Consider the following 24,299-nt stretch of genomic DNA (forward strand, 5'->3'; position numbering starts at 1 on the left):
TAAACAGGAATCAGAACATAAAGGCCCCCCTAATTTCTCGCTGAATATTATGTCCTTGTTTGGAAGGACAGTGTTACTTCCCTGAAACGCCCGGGACCAGAAGTGTTTCAGCTGCTGGAGGGCTCAGATCTCGGAATATTTGTGTGCACTTTGCAGCTGAGCCTGCCTAATTGGAAAGTCAGAAATCTCAAATCTGAATCCTCTTGAGAATTGAGTTTTGGATTTTGGATAAATTTGTATTTTGAGTTTCAGTTAGTTGCATAATGATGGACCACCTAGTTTGTTTTTAATATTATGCTATTAGCACTAGCTTAATTCTAGTATAAATGATTAGGAATTAATCAATGATCATGAAATGTCTGAAAATAACAACTTTTTATAAGACTTTCAGAGAAGCATGAGAGGATATATATAATCTTGTTGTTTTGTTTTTTGCAGATAGTTGGTAAACTTCTGTGAAGTTTATGAAGAGCACAGGGCTTGTGGCCCTTCAGTTTTATCTCTGAAGCTCTTTTGCAGTATTACAGAAGCTTCTCCGTTCTGCCTTGCTAACCTTTCTTTCCTTTCTTTTGCTGCCTCCCAACTCTGTGCGTCTCAGTGGAAAGGGCTAGAAGAAAGCACACTGTCCCTTCCTCCCTCTCTTGAGATAACAGCTCCGACACGTGTGCTTCTTCAGTGTGTGGACTCCTACTCTGTGTAATTATGAGGCGCCTGTCCTGTCCATTAAATCTCTTCTAAGTTCTTAGGTCCCAGCAGGCATGCCAAGTACTCGAGAGGCCAGTTGTGAAAAGGAGCTAGCAGAATGGGAACCGTGAGGGCCAGGGGTAGCTGGTGGTGCTGAATTCAGCACCCCTGAGTCCTGGCCCACCCTCTGTCCCAGGAGGAAGAGGAGGTAGAACGGGAAATCATAAAACAGGAAGAAAGTGTGGATCCTGACTACTGGGAGAAATTGCTGCGGCACCATTATGAGCAGCAGCAAGAAGATCTAGCCCGAAATCTGGGCAAAGGAAAAAGAATCCGTAAACAGGTCAACTACAATGATGGCTCCCAGGAGGACCGAGGTGTGTGTGGCCGGCCCCGCCCCCCACCCATGGGCCGTTCCACTAGAGCAGTGGGCCCCGCTCATCTGCCCTCTCTCCCTCCAGATTGGCAGGACGACCAGTCCGACAACCAGTCCGATTACTCGGTGGCCTCAGAGGAAGGTGATGAAGACTTTGATGAACGCTCAGAAGGTGAGGGCTGTGCTTTGCTGCTGGTTGGCTCAGTAGTGCTTTATGTGCTGTCCCACCAGTGTCACTCACACATCCCTTTGTTCTTGCAGCTCCCCGCAGGCCCAGTCGCAAGGGCCTGCGGAACGATAAAGATAAGCCATTGCCTCCTCTGTTGGCCCGAGTTGGGGGGAATATTGAAGTAAGTGCTGTACGATTCTGTTGGGGTGCCGAGTACCTGGTATTGTGTCTTCCATGAAGTGAGACCTGCTCCCATTCACCTGGATTTCCTTTCCCCCCAGGTACTTGGTTTTAATGCTCGTCAGCGAAAAGCCTTTCTTAATGCAATTATGCGCTATGGGATGCCACCTCAGGATGCTTTCACCACCCAGTGGCTCGTGAGAGATCTGCGAGGCAAGTCAGAGAAAGAGTTCAAGTGAGTTGAAGGCCAGGACAACCAGTCTAGAGCAAGGACTTCTGCTGTTGGGTCTTTGCGTGGTACTGGTCTGGGCTGTCCAGGGAAACAGGCTCTTTGCTCTGCTGACGTTGGCAGGTGAAGCCACTTGTAATGGGAGTTTCTTGTGTTTGTAGCTTTCCTGGAAGAGAACCTGGGGGGCTATACAGAGCCTGCAGACCAGCCCCCCTCCCCGTGCTGGTGGGCTTTACTTCAAGGGGGAGCTGGGTCATTGCCTGTCAAGGCCTAACTGGTTGGCAAAGGGTCTGATCTAGGAGTTGCTGCACTCCCTGCCTAACTCGCTTCTCTGCATTGCTACAGGGCCTATGTCTCTCTATTTATGCGGCATTTGTGCGAGCCTGGAGCAGATGGGGCTGAGACCTTTGCCGATGGTGTGCCCCGAGAAGGCCTGTCCCGTCAGCATGTCCTCACTAGAATCGGTGTGATGTCCTTGATTCGCAAGAAGGTGAGCATCAAACTTCTCTCCATTAGTAAAGGTTTCAAGGGAAACTGGGGGGCCAGCAGGAGAGGAGCCTAGGGCTGGACCTGGGTCTTCAGCGTCTTGTCCTGTGGTCACAGGTTCAGGAATTTGAACATGTTAATGGGCGCTGGAGCATGCCCGAACTGGCTGAAGTAGAGGAAAACAAGAAAATGTCCCAGCCTGGGTCGCCCTCCCCAAAGACTCCTACACCCTCTACTCCTGGGGACACACAACCCAATACTCCTGCACCTGTCCCACCTGCTGGTAAGTCTGCCTGTCGTGTCACTTTTGTCCCTGTCTCCTTGTCCTGGCCTGTGCCTCTCCTCGCCTGTGCCCAGTTCTCACAGGGGAGTCCGGCGGGACACACAGCACGCTCCCTCTCAGTTTAGGAGGCCGTCCTAAGAATGGGGCTGGTTCTTAAAGGCACGAGAGGACAATTTAAGATGAGACAGATGGGGAAAGCGTGGCCACCTCTCTGATCTACGACTTCCTTCGTAATTGATTGTCTCCTGTTGGTCTGCAGAGGATGGGATAAAGATAGAAGAAAATAGCGTCAAAGAAGAAGAGAGCACAGAAGGTGAAAAGGAGGTTAAACCTGCAGCCCCCGAGGCCCCCATGGAGGTGAGAGGCGGGGTGGCCGGTGTCACACTACAGGCGGGTGGACGCTAGCCTGTCTGCTTCATCTTCTGTCTCTGTTTCTTTTGAAGTGTACACAGCCCTCTGCCCCTGCCTCAGAGGATGAGAAGGTTGTTGGTGAACCTCCTGAGGGAGAGGAGAAAGTAGAAAAGGCAGAGGTGAAGGAGAGAACAGAGGAGCCTATGGAGATGGAGCCCAAAGGTAACCCCATTTTCTTTTCTTATTTTTTAAGATTTATTTATTTGAAAGGCAGAGTTAGAGAGAGAGAGAGGTCTTTCATCCTCTGATTCACTCCCCAAATGGCCATATTGGCCAGAATTGGGCCGATCTGAAGCCGGGAGCCGGAGCTTCTTCCGGGTCTCTCACATGGGTGCAGGGGCCCAAGGAGTTGGGCCATCTTCCACTGCTTTCCCAGGCCACATCAGGGAGCTGGATGGGAAGTGGAGCAGCCGGGACTTGAACTGGCACTGGGCATGCTGGTGCCGCAGCACTAACCTACTACGCCATAGCACTGGCCCTGCTTCATGACCTTCATGACAGAGGTTTAGGTGTGGGACGGTTGTGGTTGGATAATAGTGTGGAACGGAGGGGAGCCTTCCTCATTCATGATTCTCTGTGTCTGTGCCTGCAGGGGTTGCCGATGTGGAGAAGGTGGAGGAGAAGTCAGCACTGGATCTGACCCCTATTGTGGTGGAGGACAAAGGTGAGTGCAGGACCTGGCGGGGGGGTAGAAGAACTCTAAAACCAGAGGCAGCGAGTTTATTTTCCCCTGCCTGCACTTCCACAGCTCCGTGGCTGTTTTTATCCCCAAATAAGAGGCTCTCTCTCTCTCTCTGTCCCTGTATTTGATTGTCAGTGAGCTGCTGGTACCTTTTCTGGGTCTGCAAAGACACCTGTGAGGAGGAGGGTGGAGGTGGCTGAGCATCTTGGAGGATGTAGTGTGGAGCTGACGTTTTCCTTTGCATCTCCTGTAGAAGAGAAGAAGGAAGAAGAAGAGAAAAAGGAAGTGATGCTTCAGAATGGAGAGACCCCTAAGGAACTGAATGATGAGAAGCAGAAGAAAAATATTAAGCAGCGCTTCATGTTCAATATTGCGGATGGTGGTTTTACTGGTACGGAAATGCAGAGCCTGCTGGGGTCAGAAGGATCAGAGGTGCAGTGGGGGCTGTTGTCAGAAACTGGACCTGTCCCCGGGGAGGAATGCCAGGCTGATTGTGCCCCCTCCGGGTTCTGTGTTAGCCAGAAGCAAAGTCTACGGGGGTGGTCCCTGCGGGGAGGGCAGGAGTACACAGAGGGCTGACTTCTCACAGGTGTTTGTCTTCTCCTGCTCTCCCGCCTCCCCTGAATTCCTCCGCAGAGTTGCACTCCCTTTGGCAGAATGAGGAGCGGGCAGCCACAGTCACCAAGAAGACCTATGAGATCTGGCATCGGCGGCACGACTACTGGCTGCTGGCTGGCATCATCAAGTATCCTTTGCCTGAGTGTGCACCGAGGTCGTGGTGAAGGGTTCTGGAGTCCCTCGATACGAGGCTCTAAGGTTCCTTGTTGGTTTTTCCTGAGCACTTTGCTAATAGCCACGGCTATGCCCGGTGGCAGGACATCCAGAATGACCCTCGCTATGCCATCCTCAATGAGCCTTTCAAGGGTGAAATGAATCGTGGCAATTTCTTAGAAATCAAGAATAAGTTCCTAGCTCGAAGGTTCAAGGTGAGCAGCACGGGGAGGAGTGTGGCATTTAAGGGACAGAACTTTAACATGAAGAATGGTCGGTGAGGGAAGAGGGTTGGTTCATTCAGCCACACTCAACAGTATTTATTGAGCAATAGTTTTCTGTATCCCATGAAAGGCTTTGCTCCCAAGTAACTTAAGTGGAAGACGCACAGACTTGACTGCCAACTGGAAAAGAGCTGTAGATGGCTGTGTGTCCGTGAGTGATGCAGACTAGTACAGGGCGTTGTCATGGGAGCCCTGCAGGCTGCGGTGTTTGGGAGAGACACAGAGGTGGTGTTGAATTGCCTCTCTGAAGAGGTAGGGGTGTCGGGGGCTTTGGCCCTTTTTTTATGGGTCAAAGAGTGCCTACTGTGTGGATAAAGCGGAGGACTGGGTGTGAAGTGGAAATGTGAGAGTAGAGCTCCATTTTCCTTCCTTCTTTCCTTCCTTCCTTTCTTTCCTTCCTTCTTCCCGCCCTCCCTTTCTTCCTTTTTTAAAAGATTTATTTATTTATTTGAAAGAGTTACAGAGGGAAAGAGAGAGACACAGAGATCTTCCATCCACTGGTCACTCCCCAAACGGCCACAATGGCCGGAGCTGGACCAGTTCGAAAGCCAGGAGCTTCCTCCTGGTCTCCCGTGTGGGTGCAGGGGTTCAAGCACTTGGGCCATCTTCCAGTGCTTTCCCAGGCACATTAGCAGGGAGCTGGATAAGAAGTGGAGCAACTGGAACTCAAACCAGTTCCCCTATGGGATGCTGGCACTGCACTTACCCGCCATACCACACCACCAGCCCCAAGCTCTGTTTTCAGAACCACAAGGCCTATGGCCACTGAAGGGAGCCTCACTTGGGATTCTGGATGCTTGTTGAGGGCATTGTATGTGTAGAGAAATGGAGTGCTATGAAAACAAGACACGTGTTTCTTAAGCTGAGTGTGAGTTTAATTGGGGAAATAAAAAATAGAGGTTATGTGCCAAACAATGATTGGTACAGGGGTACAGAGACAAATAGGGTAGGTGCCTTTTCTCAGGGGGCTCTCGGCTTCCAGGGGAAGCAAATATGTGGTTGAGTGATTGCTTTCCTGTGTTTCGGGGGGGCCAATGCCGAATGCTCTAAGAAAGTCCCCCGAGGGACTGGAGAAGCAGGGAGGGAATACACAAATGGGCTTATGGAGATTCTGGCGTTGCCATTGGCTTTTGAGGAATGGGCTGGAGATGTCAGGTAGAAATGGATGGCAAAGGGATGAGTTTGGACAGAGCTGTGGAGACAGGAAGCTTAGGTGTTCGTGAGCAGTAGATAGCCCAGCTGAGCTGTAGAAAACATGTTAACAGTGGGAGGTAGGTTGTTGGAAAGAGAGGGGTAAGGGCTAGGAATCAGTAGGTGGGTTGTTGGCACCAGGTGAGAGCTTGGCCTCTGCCCTGTGTTACTGGACAGCCATTGGAGGTTTGGGCTGAGTTTTGGTAGGACCCAGGGAAATGGAGATGCAGTCGTGAGATGATGAACTCATGAGGTGTTAAGGGCCTGGGCTGTTGTGCTGGTTGTAGGGAAATGAATAAAACGATAAGGGTACAGGAAACAAAGCACTGAAGAATTTATAAGACTGAGTGATTTACTGTACAGATTAGCAAACTTTGCTTTTTTTTTTTTGACAGAGTGGATAGTGAGAGAGAGAGACAGAGAGAAAGGTCTTCCTTTTTGCCGTTGGTTCACCCTCCAATGGCCGCTGCGGCTGGCACATCTCGCTGATCCGAAGCCAGGAGCCAGGTGCTTCTCCTGGTCTCCCATGTGGGTGCAGGGCCCAAAGACTTGGGCCATCCTCCACTGCCTTCCCGGGCCACAGCAGAGAGCCGGCCTGGAAGAGGGGCAACCGGGATAGAATCCGGCGCCCCAACCGGGACTAGAACCCGGTGTGCTGGCGCCACAAGGCGGAGGATTATCCTGTTAAGCCACGGGGCCGGCGCAAACTTTGCTATTAATAGGCCTAGATACTAAATATTTCCAGGCTTTGTGGGATGTACAATTAAAACTGCAAATACTCAACTCTCGTTGTGTGACTAGCTATGGGTGATTTTCACAGACAAATCAGTATGAGTGTGTCCCAGTAAAAGTTTGTATGTGGACACTAAAACTTGGATTTCATGTCATTTTTTTTCTATAAAGATTTATTTATTTATTTGAAAGGCAGAGTGACAGAGAGAGAAGAGGGGAAGCCAGATCTTTCAACCGCTGTTTGACTCCCCAAATGGCTGCAGCAGGTGGGGCTGGGCCAGGCCAAAACCAGGAGCCTAGAACTCCATCCGGGTCTCCCACATGATGGCAGTTCCCAAGCACTTGAGCCGTCCTCCACTGCTTTCCCAGGCACATTAGCAGGGAGCTGGATCAGAAGTGGAGCAGCCGAGGTAGGAACCAGAACTACCATATGGCCGGCTAATGTCTACAAGCAGCACCGTGACCCACTGCACAACGCCAGCCCTCATGTAATTTTCACAAGGCATTTAATCATTTTACTTTTACTTTCTTCCCACCATTTAAAGATATGCAACCCAGAGTCAGCTCTTGAGCCCTACAAAACTGACAGTGGGGCATATTTGGCTCCCAAGCTAGTTTGTCAACTCCTGATTTCGTGGATCTGAGGTACAAAGGAGTGAGACTCCAAAAATAACTGGTGTTTTGAGCCTGCGTCAGAAAGTTAAATGATCAATTTATTTTTATTTTATTATTTTTAAAAAAGATTGATTTATTCAAAAGGCAGAGTTATAGAGAAGCACAGAAAGAGGGATCTTCATCCACTGGTTCACTCCCCAAATGACCACAACAGCCAGTGCTGACCCAGGCCAGAGCCAGGAGCTTTTTCGGGTCTCTCATGTGGGTGCAGGGGCCCAAGTACTTGGGCCATCTTTTGCTGCTTTCCCAGCCACAATAGCAAGGAGCTGTAAGTGGAGTAGCCAGGATGCTAACTGGTGCATGTATGGGATGCTAGTGCTGCAGGTGGTGGCTTTACCCCCTGTGCCACAGTGCCAGCCCCTAAATGGCCATTTTAGAGGAGAGGGAGTGGTTTGAAGAGAATGATAAATTCAGTTTTAGACAAATCGTTCAGTGTTTCTTACAAGTCAGTAGTCTCCCACTGGCTCCCGCACCATCTGTGAGTGGGGCCAGTCATCCGCACTCCAGATGCGTGCTTGAGAAGCAGCTGCATAGAGGTGCTGGCTGGCGCTGGCAGAGGAGAGAGACTGTGGGAGACTGTTCTAACGGAAGAGCTTTGGGCCAAAGGCTGAACCTGAAACATGCTCACTGGTTAGGGCATAAAGAGGCAGTTGGTGAAGGAGACTCTATTGGGGCGAATGACTAGGCCCCAGTGGAGCTGCATCTCTTTTCCCTAGATTTACTTATTTATTTGAAAGGCAGAGTTACAGAGAGAGAAGGAGAGACGGAGGTCTTGCATCTGCTGGTTTATTCCCCAGATGGCTGCAATGGTCAGGGCTCAGCCAGACCGAGGCCTGGAGCCAGGAACTTCATCCAGGTCTCCCATGTGGGTGTTGGGGTACAGGGGCTTGGTCCATCTTCCGCTGCTTTCCAAAGCTATCAGGGAACTGGATTAAAAGTGGAGCAGCCAGGACTCGAACCTGCGCACATATGAGATGCCAGCACTGCAGGCGATGGCTTTACTCACTACATCACAGTGCTGGCCTCTTATTTTATTTATTTTTCTAAGATTTACTTATTTATTTGAAAGTCAGAGAGAGAAGGAGAAGCAGAAAGAGAGAGAGAGGCCTTCCATCCGCTGGTTCACTCCCCAGTTGGCCACAATGGCCGGAGCTGTGCCAATCCGAAGCCAGGAGCCAGGAGCTTCTTCCAGGTCTCCCATGCGGGTGCAGGGGCCCAAGGACTTGAGCCATCTTCTTCTGCTTTCCCAGGCTACAGCAGAGAGCTGGATCAGAAGTAGAGCAGCTGGGACATGAACTGGCGCCCATATGGGATTATGCTAGCACTGCAGGTGGCGGCTTTACCCACTACGCCACAGTGCTGGCTCTCTTACTTATTTATTTATTTTAAAAAAAATTTTTTTTTTTTTTTGGTCAGGCAGAGTTAGAGAGAGAGAGAGACAGAGAGAAAGGCCCTCCTCTTCCGTTGGTTCACCCCCAAAATGGCAACTGCGGCCGGCGCTGCGCCGATCTGAAGCCAGGAGCCAGGCGCCTCCCCCTGGTCTCCCATGCGGGTGCAGGGCCCAAGCACTTGGGCCATCCTCCACTGCCCTCCCGGGCCACAGCAGAGAGCTGGACCGAAAAAGGAGCAACTGGGACAGAATCCTGTGCCCCAACCGGGACTAAAGATTTATTTATTTATTTGAAAGTCAGAGTTACACAGAGAGGAGAAGCAGAGAGAGAGAGAGGCAGAGAGAGTTGACTGCAACGGCCAGAGTTACGCCGATCCGAAGCAGGAGCCAGGAGCTTCTTCCAGGTCTGTCACACGAGTGCAGGGGGCCAAGCATTTGAGCCATCTTCTACTGCTTTCCCAGGCCACAGCAGAGAGCTGGATCAGAAGTGGAGCAGCCGGGTCTCGAACCAGCGCCCTTACGGGATGCCTGCGCTTCAGGCCAGGGTGTTAACCCGTTGCAACACAGCGCCGGCCTCCCCTTATTTTATTTTTTAAAAGACTGATTTATTTGTTTGAAAGACAGAGTTAGAGAAAGAGGAGACAGAGTCAGATCTTGTGGAAGAAACAACAACCCATTCTCATACCGTACTTTTTCTTGGCTTCTCATTGACTGACTCTAAGATAATTCTCATAAGTTAAGAACCAATATTCTGCCTGTTTATTTTGAAAAATTCTTTATTATTTGAAAGGTAGTGGGTGGTAGGGGAGAGATAGCTTCCATTTGCTGGTTTGCTCCTCAAATGGCCACAAGCACTGGAGCTGAGTCAGGCTGAAACCAGGAGCCAGAAACTCCATCCAGGTCTCCCGCGTAGTGGCAGGGGCCCAGGCACTTGAGCTGCCTTCCCGGCTGTTTAGCAGGGAGCTAGATCGGAAGTGGAGCAGGTGTCAGCATTTTAAATGGTGGGCTGTACCACAGTGCTGGCTTCTGGAATATATTTTAAAGAACCTTGCCCGTGGCCCCATCAGGCAACAGGTGGAAGAGTATCATTGCAGTATGATGGGGGAGAGGGGTTGCCTGGAGGCAGTTTAAATGTTTGACATTGGGAAAGTGGATAGGTAGAATGTGGCTTCATGTCATAGAACGTTAGCAGAAGCAACAAAATGCATGTTCACTTAACACCACAAAGGGACCTTTAAAAATATTAGGAAAATATTAAAAAGCATTTTTTTAAGATTTATTTTTATTTTTATTTATTTGAAAGTCACAGAGAGAGGAGAGGCAGAGAGAGAAAGAGAGGTCTTCCATCCGATGGTTCATTCCCCAGATGGCCGCAACGGCTGGAGCTGCGCTGATCCAAAGTCAGGAGCCAGGAGCTTCTTCCGGGTCTCCCACGGGGATGCAGAGGCCCAAGGACTTGGGCCATCTTCTGCTGCTTTCCCAGGCCACAACAGAGAGCTGGATTGGAAGAGGAGCAGCCGGGACTCGAACCGGCGCCCATATGGGATTCTGGCACCTCAGGCCAGGGCGTTAACCTGCTGTGCCACAGGGCCAACCCCAAGATTTATTTTTATTTATTTGAAAGACAGAGTTACAGAGAGAGGTAGAGACAGAAAGAGAGGTCTTCCATCTGCTGGTTCACTCCCCAGATGGCCGGAATGGCTGGAGCTGTGTCGATCCGAAGCCAGGAGCCAGGAGTTTCTTCCGGGTCTCCCGCGTGGGTGCAGTGACCCAAGGACTTGGGCCATCTTCTACTGCTATCCCAGGCCACAGCAGAGAGCTGGGTCGGAAGAGGAGCAGCCGGCACTAGAACCGGTGCCCATATGGGATGCTGGTGCTTCAGGCCAGGGTGTTAACCCACTGTGCCACAGCGCCGGCCCCTAAAAAGCATTTTATACCCATAAAACATCATCCTGTAAATCATATGTGCATATGAAACAACTCCCAACCTTCAAAGCACATGCAAAAGTCACAGTAAATCTATAGGAGGTTTGCCTTTTGGGGTAGAAGGAATGGTATTGAGTTGGAGATAACCAAAAATATTTTTATAAAGTAAAAACCCTAAATGATACAGGTATATCCATAGGATGGATGACCGTTAACCATTATGTGTGTTTTTGAAGAGTTGTTAATGTAAAAGGGAGTTGGGTGCTTACTCTGAAAATATAACGTGGATATGTATTTAGTGTGATCTCAGCTATGTTAAAAAATGTGCATAGAACAACCTCAAAACAAACATGAGAATGTTAATAGCTCTGTGTTTTTACCCTTTTTGTCTTAAGAGAGACCCCAACAGGTAAAGGTTTTAAAAGCATGTCCTTCCAAACAGGAGGAAGGTGGCAATGCAGTGTTGAACTGCTGGGGTGTGAGGAGTGGTGTTGGGGAGCCAGCCGTGACGTTCTTCCTAAGTTCTCATTACCTGCAGGAAGCGGTGAGCTGAGGGGTCCATTAACAGCGAGCAAAGTGGGTGTCAGTCCAACTCTGTCTCTTTATCCCCTGTCCAGCTCTTGGAACAAGCCCTGGTGATCGAGGAACAGCTGCGCCGCGCTGCCTACCTGAACATGTCAGAGGACCCTTCTCACCCTTCCATGGCCCTGAACACTCGCTTCGCGGAAGTCGAGTGTCTGGCAGAAAGTCACCAGCACTTGTCCAAGGAGTCCATGGCAGGGAACAAGCCAGCCAATGCGGTCCTGCACAAAGGTAGCCAGTGGCTCCCCTGCCTCCTGCTCATTCAGCCTCCACCCAGAGCACGCGGAAGCCTTTTCAGAGCCCACTTGGGAGTGCAGGTCGTACCAAGGATCTTTGCCATCCTCCTTGGGGAGCCGAGGTCCGAGAGGCAGTCAAGGACGGCCATGGCTGGCCTCAGAGCATGCAGGTTCTTGGTGCAGAGTGGCACAGAGAGATCCAGTGTCACTCGGGGATCTTAGGATGTCCTCTTCAGATCGCTGCAGATTCTAGACCCTTTCCAACATTCACTTCTATTTAAAGTAAAACAGCACGAGGAGGTGGAGCGTGAAGTGAGGAAAAGGCGGCTGTCATAAAGGAAGTGGGGGACAGATCCAGAAGGCAAACAGCAGGAATAAACTCCTCTCGAGTGGAAGAAGTGCAGACAGTCGCGAGCAGGGGGTGTGAGGGCTGGGCGATTTTAAAGGCCTATGAGCATGGACAGCTGATATGAATATGGGGCATGAGGGTTCGGGTGTGGTGGAGTCCAGATCATCAGGTATCTCAGTCACTGGTCATTGAGGAGTGTGTGTGTTGGGGCTAGTCCACTAAGGGAGGTCTTTTTTTTTTTTTTTTTTTGGACAGGCAGAGTTAGTGAGAGAGAGAGAGAAACGTCTTCCTTCTCTTGGTTCACCCCCCAAATGGCCGCTTCGGCCGGCACTGTGCCAATCCGAAGCCAGGAGCCAGGTGCTTCTTCCTGGTCTCCCATGTGGGTACAGGGCCCAAGGACTTGGGCCATCCTCCACTGCCTTCCCGGGCCACAGCAGAGAGCTGGCCTGGAAGAGGAGCAACCGGGACAGAACCGGTGCCCCAACTGGGACTAGAACCTGGGGTGCCGGCGCTGCAGGCGGAGGATTAGCCTAGTGAGCCGCGGCGCCGGCCATGGAGATCATTTAAAAAAAAAAAATTATTTGAAACGCAGAGTTTAGAGAGAGAGACAGAGATCTTCCATCTCCCAAATGGCAAAAGCCAAGGCTGAAGCCAGGACCCAAGAGATTCATCCAGGTCTCCCATGTGGATGCTGGGCTGGCCTCTGCTGCTTTCCCAGGTGCATTAGCAGGGAGCCGGATCAAAAGTGGGGCAGCAGGGACTTGAACCGGTGCCCATGTGGGATGCCAGCGTCGCAGGTGGCGACTTTACCTGCCCCGCCATAGCGCCGGCCCCAGAGCATCTTTCTTGCCCAGCACAGCTCAACCCCTGTTTTCCCTCTGCAGTTCTCAAACAGCTGGAAGAGCTGCTGAGTGACATGAAAGCTGATGTGACTCGACTCCCAGCGACCATTGCCCGGATTCCTCCCGTGGCTGTGAGGTTACAGATGTCAGAGCGTAACATTCTCAGCCGCCTGGCCAACCGGGCACCGGAGCCTCCGCCACAGCAGGTGGGATCATTGGTTCTCCACACCAACACTTCCCACAGACCCATCCTGAAGCTGTAACTTTGCTGTCAGTGAGTTCTCAGGCAGGCTGGATCCCTGTGGCCCGCGAAGTTCTGACCCCCTGTCTTGTCTCCTCCAGGTAGCCCAGCAGCAGTGAAGAGCCAGCCTGACACCACCTCCACCGCTGAGCAGTGACCTTCCTCACTTCCTCTTGTCCCGGCTTCTCCCCGGGGGCCCGAGAGACCCTCGCCTTCCTCCTGCCCATCTTCCATGTTGTAAAGGAACAGCCCCCGTGCACTGGGGAGGGGAGGGAGTGCGGGGCAGTGGTGCCCTTCCTGCTGGAGACACGGGCAGCAGCAGTAGCGCCGGCGCCATCTGCAGGGAGCTGGCGGGCTGGCCTTCTGGACCCTGGCTTTCCCCACTGTAACGTCTGTTACACACAAACTGTTGTGGGTTCCTGCCGGGCTTGAAGAAAATGATCTGAATTTCTTCCTCCTTTTGGTTTTATTTTGCTGGTTTATTTTGTGTTTTCTCCTTTTTGGGGTATTCAAGAGTGGGCCGGGCCCCTGGGTGAGACACAGCTACCTCTGTTGGCATCTTTTTAATACCAGGAACCCAGCGGCTCCAGCCACTGTGCGGCTAGAGTGAAATAAAGTGGAAAAAAAAAAAAAAAGGAAAAAGAACCAAAAGCATAAAAAACCGCAACAAATTTCTTGATGAAAATTGAAAATAAAAGTTTCCTTGTATTTTAGTCCTCTGGTTCAGTGTGGGTGTAGGCGCAGGTGGGTGAAGGTGAAAGGCAGGAGCCCCCCCTGAAACTCATCGGATATTTAAGGGCTGCTTCGAGCCATCCTCCCATCCCCCTCAGAAGAGCCCCGAGCCCCCTGCACCGGCCCGGGTGCCTCCGTACGCGCAGTCCCCTGCACCGCCGCCTGGTGGCGCTGTGGCTGCGCCGAAGTCCACTTCGGGCTTCCGGCTGCCGGTGGGAAAACAGAACCAGCCGCCTCGCAAAAACCGGCGAGGCGCTCGGTGGGGCCGCTCCGAACGTCTGAGCAGCACCTCGGTGCCGGTTTGCAGTGGAGCTCATGGGATGCCGGCGCACAGGCTGCAGCTTGACCCACTGAGCCATAACAGCAGCCCAGAGATTGAGCTGTGTGAGACGAGGATGCAAGACGCCTCCCTCGCCCTCCGGATGGGCACTGGGTCGGGTGGACTGACGGGGCGATCAGGGCGCGGGCCACCCAGGAAGCAGGTTTCCTAGCCAAGGCTTGGGGATGCGGGAGAGGCGGCAGGGAATTTCACCATCTGGAGGCGGGGCCTGGGGCACCCCTTGTGCTGGAGGCCAGGGCATGGGACGGCATTCGCGCACCAGCGTTTCCGACTGAAGCCGGCCGCGAGGGGCGGTCGGCACGCCGAGAACAGCTGCATCTCCATCTCGGCGGCCCTCAGCCGGCGGCGCGGTCCGGGACCGGCGGGACCGGAAGAGGCGGGGCCGCGGGCGGTGCTTCCCGTGCGCCTGCGCGGGCCGTTTCCGCGCACCGAGGCCTGCGAGGGTTCCCCGGGTGCACGTGGAGCGCCGTACTCGCGCGGAGCCCGTTTTCGGGTGAGCGGAGGCTGCGGGTGGCCCTGGAGGGAGGCGGGAGGCAACAGGTGCCCGCCGACCGGGACCGGGACCGGGGCGTGGGGAGAGGAGCGCGGGCCCCGGCCCTCGGGACGCCTCGAGGGGGCTGCCGGGGGTACGTTTCCCAGCGGGATAAAACCCGTGTCCGCGTTGCAATAATCGCAGCGCCACCTCTTCCCCGTTTCTCTTTTTTCCAGCACCATGGGGCGCAAGTTGGACCCTACAAAGAAGGCGAAGCGCGGGCCTGGCCGAAAGGCCCGAAAGCAGAAGGGTGCGGAGACGGAGCTCCTCCGGTTCTTGCCTGCAGGTAAGGGCGTGGGCCCCCGACCCCCAGTCTGTTCGCCGTTCTGCGTGTTAACCGCGTCCCCGTTTTAGCGTCCGTGGAGTCCTCTGTGTGTGAGTGACGGGGAAGTGAGTGCGAGCGAAGGGCTGTCGTGGGTGCGTGGAGCGCGAGGGGACACGGGTATCCGAGCGAGGGGTTGTGACAGTCGTCGGTAATCTGGGTTTTGGAAAGTAGGTTACAGATTAGCAAGTGGAAGCTGGGGAAGGGGCCGGCCAGTCGGAGCTGCCCCGTGGGAGGGATGGAGCTGAGAAAGGAAGTGGGGGAGACTGCTTGGGGAGCGTGTGTCAAAGATAAAATTTATTGACTTGTTAGCAAGTCCCAGGTGCTCCTCGCAACTCTGGGCTTCATCCTCCTAAGCCCTGGAAGAGAGGCACCGGCAAGGCAATGGATGTTGAGTTTTAAGTGACTCACCTGCAGTTATGAAATGATTAGGGTGATGTTTTTATTTCTTGGAGAATGCATGAAAAACAGCAGTAGTGAAGTTAAAGTGCATTGAACTTGGGAAAGAAAGGGCAGAAGAAAAGTTGAGAATCCATGTGATGAGGCTGTTCCTTGAAGCCTGCAGGGAGGCCCACTTTGGATTTGGTTGTTGAACAGTCTCCTTACATCTTTTTAAAGATATTTGAGAAGCAGAGAGAGATCTTGCTTCTGCCTACTGGTTTACCCCCACCCCAGATTCTTGCAGTGGCTGCAGCTAAGGCCAAAGCTGGGAGCCAGGAACTTAATCAAGGTCTCCTACGTGGGTGACAGAGACCTAGTTACTTGAGCTGCTACCTGCTGCCTTCTAGATGTGTGCATTAGCAGGAAGCTTAGATGGGGGCAGAGCAGGGACTTGAACCCAGACACTCCAATGTGGGATGCAAGCATCTCAGCCAGCAGCGTAGCTGTGCCTGGGCTCAGTTCCTAGTGAGGGGCTGTGGTGTAAGCTTCAGTCTCTGGGCTGTTACCGCTCAGTGGGTGGTGCTGCTGCCTGCTGTGCAGGCACATCCCACTTCAAGACCCAACTGCTCCACTTCCGATCCGGCTCCCTGCTAATGTGCCTAAGAAAGCAGTGGAAAGTGGCCCAAGCATGCTTGGACCCCTGTCACTCACGGGAGAAACCTGGATGGAAGTCCTAGCTCCTGGCTTTGGTCTGGGCCAGCCCTGGCCATTGTGACCATTTGGGGAGTGAACCAGTAGATAGAAAATTGTGTGCACGCTGTCTCTTTCTCTTTTTTTTTGACAGGCAGAGTGGATAGTGAGAGAGAGAGACAGAGAGAAAGGTCTTCCTTTTTGCCATTGGTTCACCCTCCAATGGCCGCTGCGGCTGGCACATCTCGCTGATCCGAAGCCAGGAGCCAGGTGCCTCTCCTGGTCTCCCATGCGGGTGCAGGGCCCAAGCACTTGGGCCATCCTCCACTGCCTTCCCGGGCCATAGCAGAGAGCTGGCCTGGAAGAGGGGCAACCAGGATAGAATCCGGCGCCCCAACCGGGACTAGAACCCGGTGTGCCGGCGCCGCAAGGCGGAGGATTAGCCTGTTAAGCCACGGTGCTGGCCGTCTCTTAATCTCTGTAACTCCACCTTTCAAATATTAAATCTTTCTAAAAAAAAGTTAACAACCTCTTCTTTTTAAGGGCTATACTAATTCTCTTCCCACTTTTATTTCTGCTCCTAATTCTCGTTTTCACTTCTCCTATAATCTATTCTGCCTCTTTTTTTACAGCTGATGACGAAAATTCTAAGAGACTATCCAGTCGTGCCCGAAAGAGGTAAGTGTGGGGTCCAGATTTGCCAAGATTGAACGGGTCCTGCTCGTCTTAAGCCTCGTGGGATGGGTCAGTGGAGAGTGCCGACTGTGGACTCCTGCGTTTCCGTGGGGGGGGGATGTGGCAGAGCTCGGAGGTGTGTCCCCTGTACCTCACTGCTGTGTTTTTCCAGGGCAGCCAAGAGGAGGTTGAGCTCTGCTGAAACTCCCAAGACAAATAAGCCTCCTGGGGCCAAGTCCTTGCCCAGAAAGCTCCCCAAAGGTCAGTGAACACAGGAGGTGGGTGCTGCATGAGCAGCCCCGGGTGCTGGGTTCCAGGGAACTCAGTGAACATTTCCGAAGGGCAGCGAGTACAGGCCCCAGGGGCGTGGGGCAGGCGGCTGTGTCTTGGGTTCTTTCAAACTCTCAGGGGTCTCTGCAGGAGCTGTGCAGACTCCTGGTAAGAAGGGAGCGCCCCCATCATTTGACACTGCTCGGGGCAAGAAGCGGCCAGCACCAGCCCACAGCAGCGATGAGGAAGAGGAGGAGGAAGAGTCTGAAGAGGATGGTGTGGAGAACCAGGGGGGCCTCTGGGACTCAGAGGACAGTGATGCTGATGTCATAGACGACTACGGGGCCGACTCCGGCTCAGAGGGAGAGGATGAAGATGAAGAGGTGAGAGTCGCCTCCCTGGGTGTTCGTAAAGGATCCTTGCCTTTCAGTTCCTTTGTAGACCCTTGTGGCTGCGTATGCCTGACTGAGGAAGGGGATTGTTCCGTCTCCGTTTCCCTGACGCTTTCCCTTCTCACTCGGTGCACTTGCAGATTTCTTTTTTTTTTTTTTAAGATTGATTTATTTGAAAGAGCATGGGGGAGTGTGATGGGGAGACAGAAAGAGATTGATCTTCTGTCTGCTGGTTCATTCCCCAAATGGCTGCAATAGCCAGGCCTGGTCCAGGCCAAAGCCAGGAGCCTGGGACTCTGTCTGGGTTTCCCACGTGGGTACAGAGGCCCAAGCCCTTGAGCCATCCTCCAGTGCCTTCCCAGGTGTATTAGCAGGGAGCTGGATTGGAAGTGGAGCAGCTGGGATGCAAACTGGTGCTCTGAAATGGGCTGCCGGCAGCACAAGGGGCGGCTGACCGTGCTGGGCCACAGCGCCCCTGGAGGCTGGGGCCCGTCTGCCCCACTGGTGGGGACATAGCTGCTCTGTGTTTCCAGAAAATATGTGTTTATTTATTTGAAAGGCAGAGTTACAGAGAGGTAAAGGCAGAGAGAGAGAGAGAGATCTTCCATCTACTGGTTCACTTCCCAGATGGCCACAAGCTTCATCTGGGTCTCCCACGTAGTTGCAAGGATCCAAACAGCTGGGCCATCTTCCTCTGCTCTCCCAGGCCATAGCAGAGAGCTGGGTAGGAAGTAAAGCAGCCAGGACTCAAACGGGTGCCCATGTAGACTGCAGGTGATGGCTTAACCCACTGCGCCACAGCATTGGCCCCTAAGAAAACATGTCTCAAGATGTAGGCAAGGATTTATGTAATGAGTGTAAGCAGTTTCTTATTACACAGGTAGCATGAGTGTGTTGTTAGAGAAGCTAAAACCATAGCAGGTTGTGTGGACTAAAAAGAGAAAAATCCCCCTTTTTACTCCTTTGTATTCCTTTTCCACACCCCCGTTAACTGGAGGTACTGTTATCAGGTGCACAGGCATCACGTGGATCCAGCGCCCCAGATTCTGGAAACTTCCGAGACAGTCAGGCATATGCTGAATAACGTTGGCCATTACATCTTGTGAGCTGATTGATAGCCTAAAATAGCAAGAAACAAAATGTGCAAGTGCATGCGATTTGAGGTATATGAAAGAGTAGTATACATAGTGAGTCTGCAAGGAAATACGGCAAAACAGCTCCCCAGGGCATGGTTGGGTCCCTGAGTTTGTGTGTCAGATGCTTCTGAAAGGACAAAGGAAACACAAAAGCAGACAGAACACATAGTGCACCCTCTTGATCCATCACCGGGCTCTAACAGTGATGGCCCATGTGCCAGTGTTTCCTGGTGTTTCCTTCTACCAGCAAGTGTTACGTTTGTATCTAGGGAAACAGTGCTGGGAGGGATGACAGGAGGGCAGGCTGGCATCCCAAGCCCCTTTCTCTCTTCAGTTGCTGCCCATTGAAAAAATGGCTCGGAAGCAGAAGGCCCAGGAAGCTGCGGGGTGAGTTTGGAAGCCCTCGGGATGGAGGTTACGAGGAGGGAGGAGATGTCGGTGTGGCTCTGTGAGTCACTCTGTTCCTGGCCCTGCGTCTAGGGGCCAGTGGAGTGAGGAAGATTCTGATGAAGAGGAGGAAATGGCCACTGCATCAGGTCCCACAAAGGAGCAGGAAGCCGACTCCAGCCTGCAGATCAACGTGGAAGAGGAGGAGCCCTTTGTGCTTCCCCCTGATGGGCAGATGGAGCAGGATATCCTTCCAGGGTGGGGTGGGGGGTGCGGGGGCGGGTGATTGGGAGGTTACCCCAGGCAAGGACTCAACGCAGCAGTTCCTTAATGGGCCCACATGCCCAGGCCCCAGACCTGCAGCGAATTCACAAGCGCATCCAGGACATTGTGGGCGTACTGCGTGATTTTGGGGCCCAGCGGGAGGAAGGTCGGTCTCGGGCTGAGTACCTGAGTCGTCTTCGGAAGGACCTGGCCACTTACTACTCCTACGGGGACTTCCTGCTTAGCAAGCTCATGGACCTCTTCCCTCTGTCTGAGGTACTGCGCTGCTAGGCCAACGCCTCTGCCGCTCTCTCTTTCTCCCGGTCTCGCCCCGAGTGAGGAGGGCATCCAGCCCCACCTGGCCACCCTGACCATCCCTGCTCTCTTGCCTCTCCAGCTGGTGGAGTTCTTAGAGGCCAATGAGGTGCCTCGGCCCGTCACCCTCCGGACCAACACCTTGAAAACCCGCCGCCGAGACCTGGCCCAGGTGAGGGAGAGATTTTGAGGTTTGCTTATCCCAGGGAAGGACCGATTTCTGCTAGTTCCAGGGGTCCCCCAGTCCCATGGGACAGGTTGGGTCTCAGGACAGAGCCAGTCTTGGTTAAGCACGATCCCGGGAGACTTGTCCCTCCAGCCTCTGCTTCCTGAGACTGGGCGAAGGCCTGTGCCTCCCAGGGGAATTGGAGGAGGGTCAGGGAGAAGCCGGGGAGACTGATTCCTGCCCAGAAGACTCACATACACGAATGCTTTTTTAAAAAGATTTATTTATTTATCTGAAAGTTACAGTGAGAGAGGGGGCAGGCTGCCCAGTTCTGTGGAGTGAGTACTGCGGCAGCAGGGTGCCCTGGACCTGCCGCCAGGACCATGTTTTCACGAAGTCCTGTCCTCACTGTCCTTCCTACCCCTAGGCGCTGATCAATCGTGGGGTTAACCTGGACCCCTTGGGCAAGTGGTCAAAGACTGGACTAGTGGTGTATGATTCTTCAGTGCCCATTGGTAAGTGTCCCCTGCCCTGCGGCCCTTCTGCCCGCATCCTTGTCCCAGCTTGTCACAGGACGGTCTCCCTCCACAGGTGCTACCCCTGAGTACCTGGCAGGGCACTACATGCTTCAGGGGGCCTCCAGCATGTTACCTGTCATGGCCCTTGCCCCCCAGGAACACGAGCGGATCCTTGACATGTGTTGTGCGCCAGGAGGGAAGACCAGCTACATAGGTACGAGGGGCAGGCAGGGCTGGGATGCCTCTGGCTCGCCGTTGTCCAGAGGTGGGGTCGGGTGCCTGAGTCCCGGAGCACAGTGTAGGGGCAGCCAGCCCAGCGGTGAGCATAGTAGAGTCAACCAGTGCCCCTTGTGACCCATCTCTCCTTGGGCAGGCCTCTGGTGGGCTTGCGTCGTCCACACGCGTGGCGGGCGTAGCTGCGCTCGGGTTGGCTGTTGTATTATACTTGGGTTGTGAGCATTAAGATGGCGAACTGAGAAGTCTAGCCCTTAGTAAGCACTTGTCCTCATTGTACGAGCTGTCAGCACTTAGGGAAGTCTTTTCAGTTTGCGAGGCAAGAGGGATGTTTAGTCGTAATGGGAAAACCTCACTGGGAGGCTTGCCGGTCACCAGGGCTGGGGCAGTCAGGCCACGCCTCCACAGTGGGCAGAGGGGAGCAGGCTGAAGGGTTGAGACTGGGGTGGAGGATGGGTGTGGGGGCACTGGCCGCTCAGCACCGTGGATCTCCTGTCTGTAGCCCAGCTGATGAAGAACACGGGTGTGATCCTTGCCAATGATGCCAACGCCGAGCGGCTCAAGAGTGTTGTGGGCAACCTGCACCGGCTGGGGGTCACCAACACCATCATCAGCCACCACGATGGGCGTCATTTCCCCAAGGTAGGACCCCGCCCCCACCCTGTGTCCCTGCTGAGGCTCTTCCAGCTCCCTCCCTGTTTCCCGATACCAGAACATGTAGATTTGCCCATAGGCAATTCCTGCCGCATTGCAGGTTGCAGAAAACATCTGACTGGCCCATCCTTTTCCCTAGGTGGTTGGGGGTTTTGACCGAGTACTGCTGGACGCTCCCTGCAGTGGCACTGGGGTCATCTCCAAAGACCCGGCTGTGAAGACAAACAAGGTGAGCTGGGTGGCTGGGTCTGGCAGGGTTGGTGGGAGGTGGAGGAGCACTCGGGGAGGCAGGGGCCCAGCTGCCCGCCCGAGGCTGACTTTTGAAATTGTGACGTGCGGGCCCCGGTCTCTGGGACAGGACGAGAAGGATATCCTACGCTGTGCCCACCTTCAGAAGGAGTTGCTGCTGAGTGCTATCGATTCTGTCAACGCCGCCTCCAAGACAGGCGGCTACCTCGTCTACTGCACCTGTTCTGTCATGGTGAGGCGCTGCCGCGGCTGAGCCGGGGAGGCCGTTTGCCCCAAGAGCTCCCTTCAGCTTCAACTCTGCTTTTTCCGTTTGTCTCCTCCTCGCCACATACCCAGGTGGAAGAGAACGAGTGGGTGGTGGACTATGCCCTGAAGAAGAGGAACGTGCGGCTGGTGCCCACAGGCCTAGACTTTGGCCAGGAAGGCTTTACCCGCTTTCGGGAAAGGCGCTTCCATCCTAGTCTGCGTTCCACCCGGCGCTTCTACCCTCACACCCACAACATGGATGGCTTCTTTATCGCCAAGTTCAAGAAATTTTCCAACTCTATCCCCCAGTCCCAGCCAGGTAAGAGCCTTTCGAGAGGCTTTGCGGTGGGGTTGGAGGCGAGGGCAGCGGTTAAGCTTCCTCATCCAGCCTCTGCGTTCTTGGAGAGGCTCCTTCACCCCGGCTCCGGCCCCAGGCCCCACCGGAATGGGTTCGAGGTCTGCTCGGAAGGGACCGTTCCCTGTCTTCTGCCAGGCAGCTGCAGTCTTTGAGCACTAAGTGCATCCAAATGCAGGCTGTGGTTTCTCTCGCTTCTTGGCCCAGTGCTGACTTACTGGTAATTCCTCTCTGCTGGCCCAGCAGCCTCAGCACTGGCTGGCACAGGGCTCTGCAGAACTATCGGCCGCTCTCCAAGCCCATCTCACTAATTGCTGATGGTGTGGTCCGCCATCTTGAGGAGTCTGACCCTGCTCTCAAGGGGGGGAGGGTGGGGCTTCAGAAACAGGCTTGAGAGCGCTGCATGCTGGGCTAGAACCCTAGGAAGAGCAGCTCTGAATCCAGACTGCATCATTTGAGTGGATGTTTTTCTGTTCAAATCATGCTCCTTACAAAAGTCAGATTTGGCCGGCGCCGTGGCTCAATAGGCTAATCCTCCGCCTTGCGGCGCTGGCACACCGGGTTCTAGTCCCGGTCAGGGCACCAGATTCTCTCCCGGTTGCCCCTCTTCCAGGCCAGCTCTCTGCTGTGGCCAGGGAGTGCAGTGGAGGATGGCCCAAGTGCTTGGGCCCTGCACCCCATGGGAGACCAGGAGAAGCACCTGGCTCCGCGGCGGCCATTAGAGGGTGAACCAACGGCAAAAGGAAGACCTTTCTCTCTGTCTCTCTCTCTCACTGTCCACTCTGCCTGTCAAAAAAAAAAAAAAAAAAAAAAAAAAAAAAGTCAGATCTGAATGTTAACACGGAACAAAAAGCCTTTTATTTTCAAGATTTTTATTTATTTGAGATGTAGAGTTACAGACAGAGAGAAAGGTCTTCCATCCACTGGTTCAGTCCCCAAATGGCTGCAACTGCTGGAGCTGAGCCGATCCTAAGCCAGGAGCTTCTTCCGCTCTCCCACATGGGTGCAGGGGCCCAAGCACTTGGCTCATCCTTCGCTGCTTTCCCAGGCCATAGCAGAGAGCTGGATCGATCTTAATTGCAAAATTTGCTATAACTTAAGTAGATATTTAATATGTCAGTTTTCACTGGTGTCTTACTAGTTTGTTTCTAGTTATTGTGGGTGTGCCCCTTTGTTTTTCTGCATTTCATCAAAATCCTTATGAAGAGACAGTTGTCTGACTTAACAGTGCTTTGGGTTTGTTGTGGAGCCCCTAGGAGTCACCTGTTAAAAGGGTGTCTTGTTATCTACTGTCCTCAAGGGGGCGCAGCTTCCTGAAAATCGTTCCACCCAAAGATGGGCAGTGATTCACCTCTCCCCCTCCCCCGCCCCTCTCCCTTTTAAAACATTTATTTATTTGAAAGGCAAAATTAGAAGATGAGACAAAGAGGTCTTCCATCTGCTGGTTCAACTCCCTGATGGCTGCAATGGCAGGGACTGGGCCAAGCCAAAGTCAGGAGCTTCATCTGAGGTCTCCCACATGGATGTCAGGAGCCCAAACCCTTGGGCCCATCTTCCTCAGCCTTCCCAGGCTCAGTAGCAGGGAGTGGGTTTGGAAGTGGAGCAGCTGGCATTCAAACTGGTGTTCATTTGGGATGCTGGTGTTGCCGGTGACAGCCTAACCTGCACCACAGCATGGCGCCAATTCCTTAACACCAGGCTTAAAGAGCACTTGAGTAGGAGGCCAGGTGATGGTAAGTTACGTGAACCTAGGTACTCTCTTGGGGCACTGTCCTGATTGTGTAGAGTGCTTGGCTGAGAGGGGCAGTTCCCTGTTGTCATACACAACTTCCACTTATTCCACTGTGATCGTGACCTCTCAGTGCTGAGGCCTGTTGTCTCAAACATCTGTTTGATTTTAACCACAGGAGATTCTGCCACAGCCACGCCTGCAGGCCTAGGCTTGTCTGACGCGAAGGGTCAGGCCGCCCCCAGGTCTGAGAGCAGCAGCCAGCCGGCCCCGAAGGCTGCAAAGGCAAAGCAGCAGGCGCAGAAGCGGCAACATCCCAAGAAGCTCAACGGCATCGCCAAAAGGGCAGGCGCGGAACTGGCCGCTGCACCTTCGGGCACAAAGGCCCAGGCCTCCCCCAAGCTCAAGGAGAACCGTCAGCCAGCTGAGAAAGCTGACGGGATCAGGGAGCCGGAGGTGAGAGGGCAGCCCAAGCGACCGGTGCGTAAACGGCAGACCCCCAAGAAGGGCGCCACCCTGAAGCAGAACGCCCCTCCCAAGGGCACGGACACAGAAACACCTGCCGTGCCCGCCTTCTCCAAGCCCAAGGATGGCGCTCAGCCCCTTGGGAAGGCCAGAGGGGCCAAGAGGCTCAAGCAGCATTTGCAAGAGCAGTCTTTGAAGAAGGCTCCCGTCCAGACTCAGAATGGCACCGCCGAGGGACCTCCGGTTCCCACCGCACCTTCCCTCACTTCCAGCCGGCCCCCACCTGCAAAAAGGAGGAGATCTCGGTCTAGGGGCCACAGCCAGCCCCTGCTGGCCTAGACAGATGCCCGCGAACCACACTGGGCTGACTCGCTGCCGTGGGCACGGGGCTGGAACTTTTTCCTCTGCGAGGATGGCGTCCCCACTGCGCACGCTCATGAAATTATATGCATTTCACAGCCTCTGGCTACTGTGTTTCTTCCGGGGACGGGGTACTGCCTTGGCTGTTTGAAGGGTGGAGGAGGGTGG

General features: G+C 53.6%; 2 protein-coding genes and 1 non-coding gene across 15 annotated transcripts in view; all 3 read left to right on the forward strand.

Moving 5' to 3' along the window:
- Nucleotides 1-13,335, forward strand: part of CHD4 (chromodomain helicase DNA binding protein 4) — a 35,146-nt gene extending 21,811 nt beyond the window's left edge. For 4 of the 12 annotated variants that reach the window (XM_062194725.1, XM_062194731.1, XM_062194728.1 and 1 more), the window contains exons 26-40: nt 881-1,061; nt 1,146-1,232; nt 1,322-1,410; nt 1,511-1,644; nt 1,984-2,128; nt 2,242-2,407; nt 2,667-2,764; nt 2,851-2,980; nt 3,411-3,482; nt 3,754-3,891; nt 4,137-4,245; nt 4,354-4,486; nt 11,087-11,285; nt 12,521-12,684; nt 12,821-13,335. In XM_062194725.1, the coding sequence (XP_062050709.1) occupies nt 881-1,061; nt 1,146-1,232; nt 1,322-1,410; nt 1,511-1,644; nt 1,984-2,128; nt 2,242-2,407; nt 2,667-2,764; nt 2,851-2,980; nt 3,411-3,482; nt 3,754-3,891; nt 4,137-4,245; nt 4,354-4,486; nt 11,087-11,285; nt 12,521-12,684; nt 12,821-12,838 (1,863 nt within the window). In that variant the 3' untranslated portion in view covers nt 12,839-13,335. Of the gene's footprint in view, nt 1-880; nt 1,233-1,321; nt 1,411-1,510; nt 1,645-1,983; nt 2,129-2,241; nt 2,408-2,666; nt 2,765-2,850; nt 2,981-3,410; nt 3,483-3,753; nt 3,892-4,136; nt 4,246-4,353; nt 4,487-11,086; nt 11,286-12,520; nt 12,685-12,820 lie in introns of all 12 variants that reach the window. The other 8 variants (XM_062194726.1, XM_062194732.1, XM_062194729.1 and 5 more) reach the window with 4 other exon arrangements.
- On the forward strand, nt 2,446-2,581 carry LOC133762667 (small Cajal body-specific RNA 11). The gene has a single exon (XR_009866334.1). It is a non-coding gene; the product is annotated as a small Cajal body-specific RNA 11 (non-coding RNA).
- Nucleotides 13,336-14,200: 865 nt separating the features above from the next.
- Nucleotides 14,201-24,229, forward strand: NOP2 (NOP2 nucleolar protein). 2 transcript variants are annotated; one of them, XM_062194736.1, is made up of 16 exons: nt 14,201-14,284; nt 14,500-14,609; nt 16,349-16,394; nt 16,564-16,652; nt 16,812-17,044; nt 18,524-18,576; nt 18,670-18,821; nt 18,917-19,116; nt 19,238-19,327; nt 19,749-19,836; nt 19,913-20,053; nt 20,576-20,715; nt 20,867-20,956; nt 21,086-21,208; nt 21,313-21,541; nt 23,485-24,229. In XM_062194736.1, exons 2-16 carry the CDS (start codon nt 14,504-14,506, stop codon nt 24,108-24,110), a joined length of 2,406 nt encoding a protein of 801 aa, XP_062050720.1. In that variant the 5' UTR covers nt 14,201-14,284; nt 14,500-14,503; the 3' UTR covers nt 24,111-24,229. The 2 variants fall into 2 exon arrangements, with proteins under 2 accessions (XP_062050720.1, XP_062050721.1); XM_062194737.1 differs by having other exon boundaries at nt 16,815-17,044.
- The last annotated feature ends 70 nt before the right edge of the window (nt 24,230-24,299 follow it).

The sequence above is a fragment of the Lepus europaeus genome, chromosome 6 (genome assembly GCF_033115175.1).
Source record: "Lepus europaeus isolate LE1 chromosome 6, mLepTim1.pri, whole genome shotgun sequence".
Classification (NCBI taxonomy): Eukaryota; Metazoa; Chordata; class Mammalia; order Lagomorpha; family Leporidae; genus Lepus; species Lepus europaeus.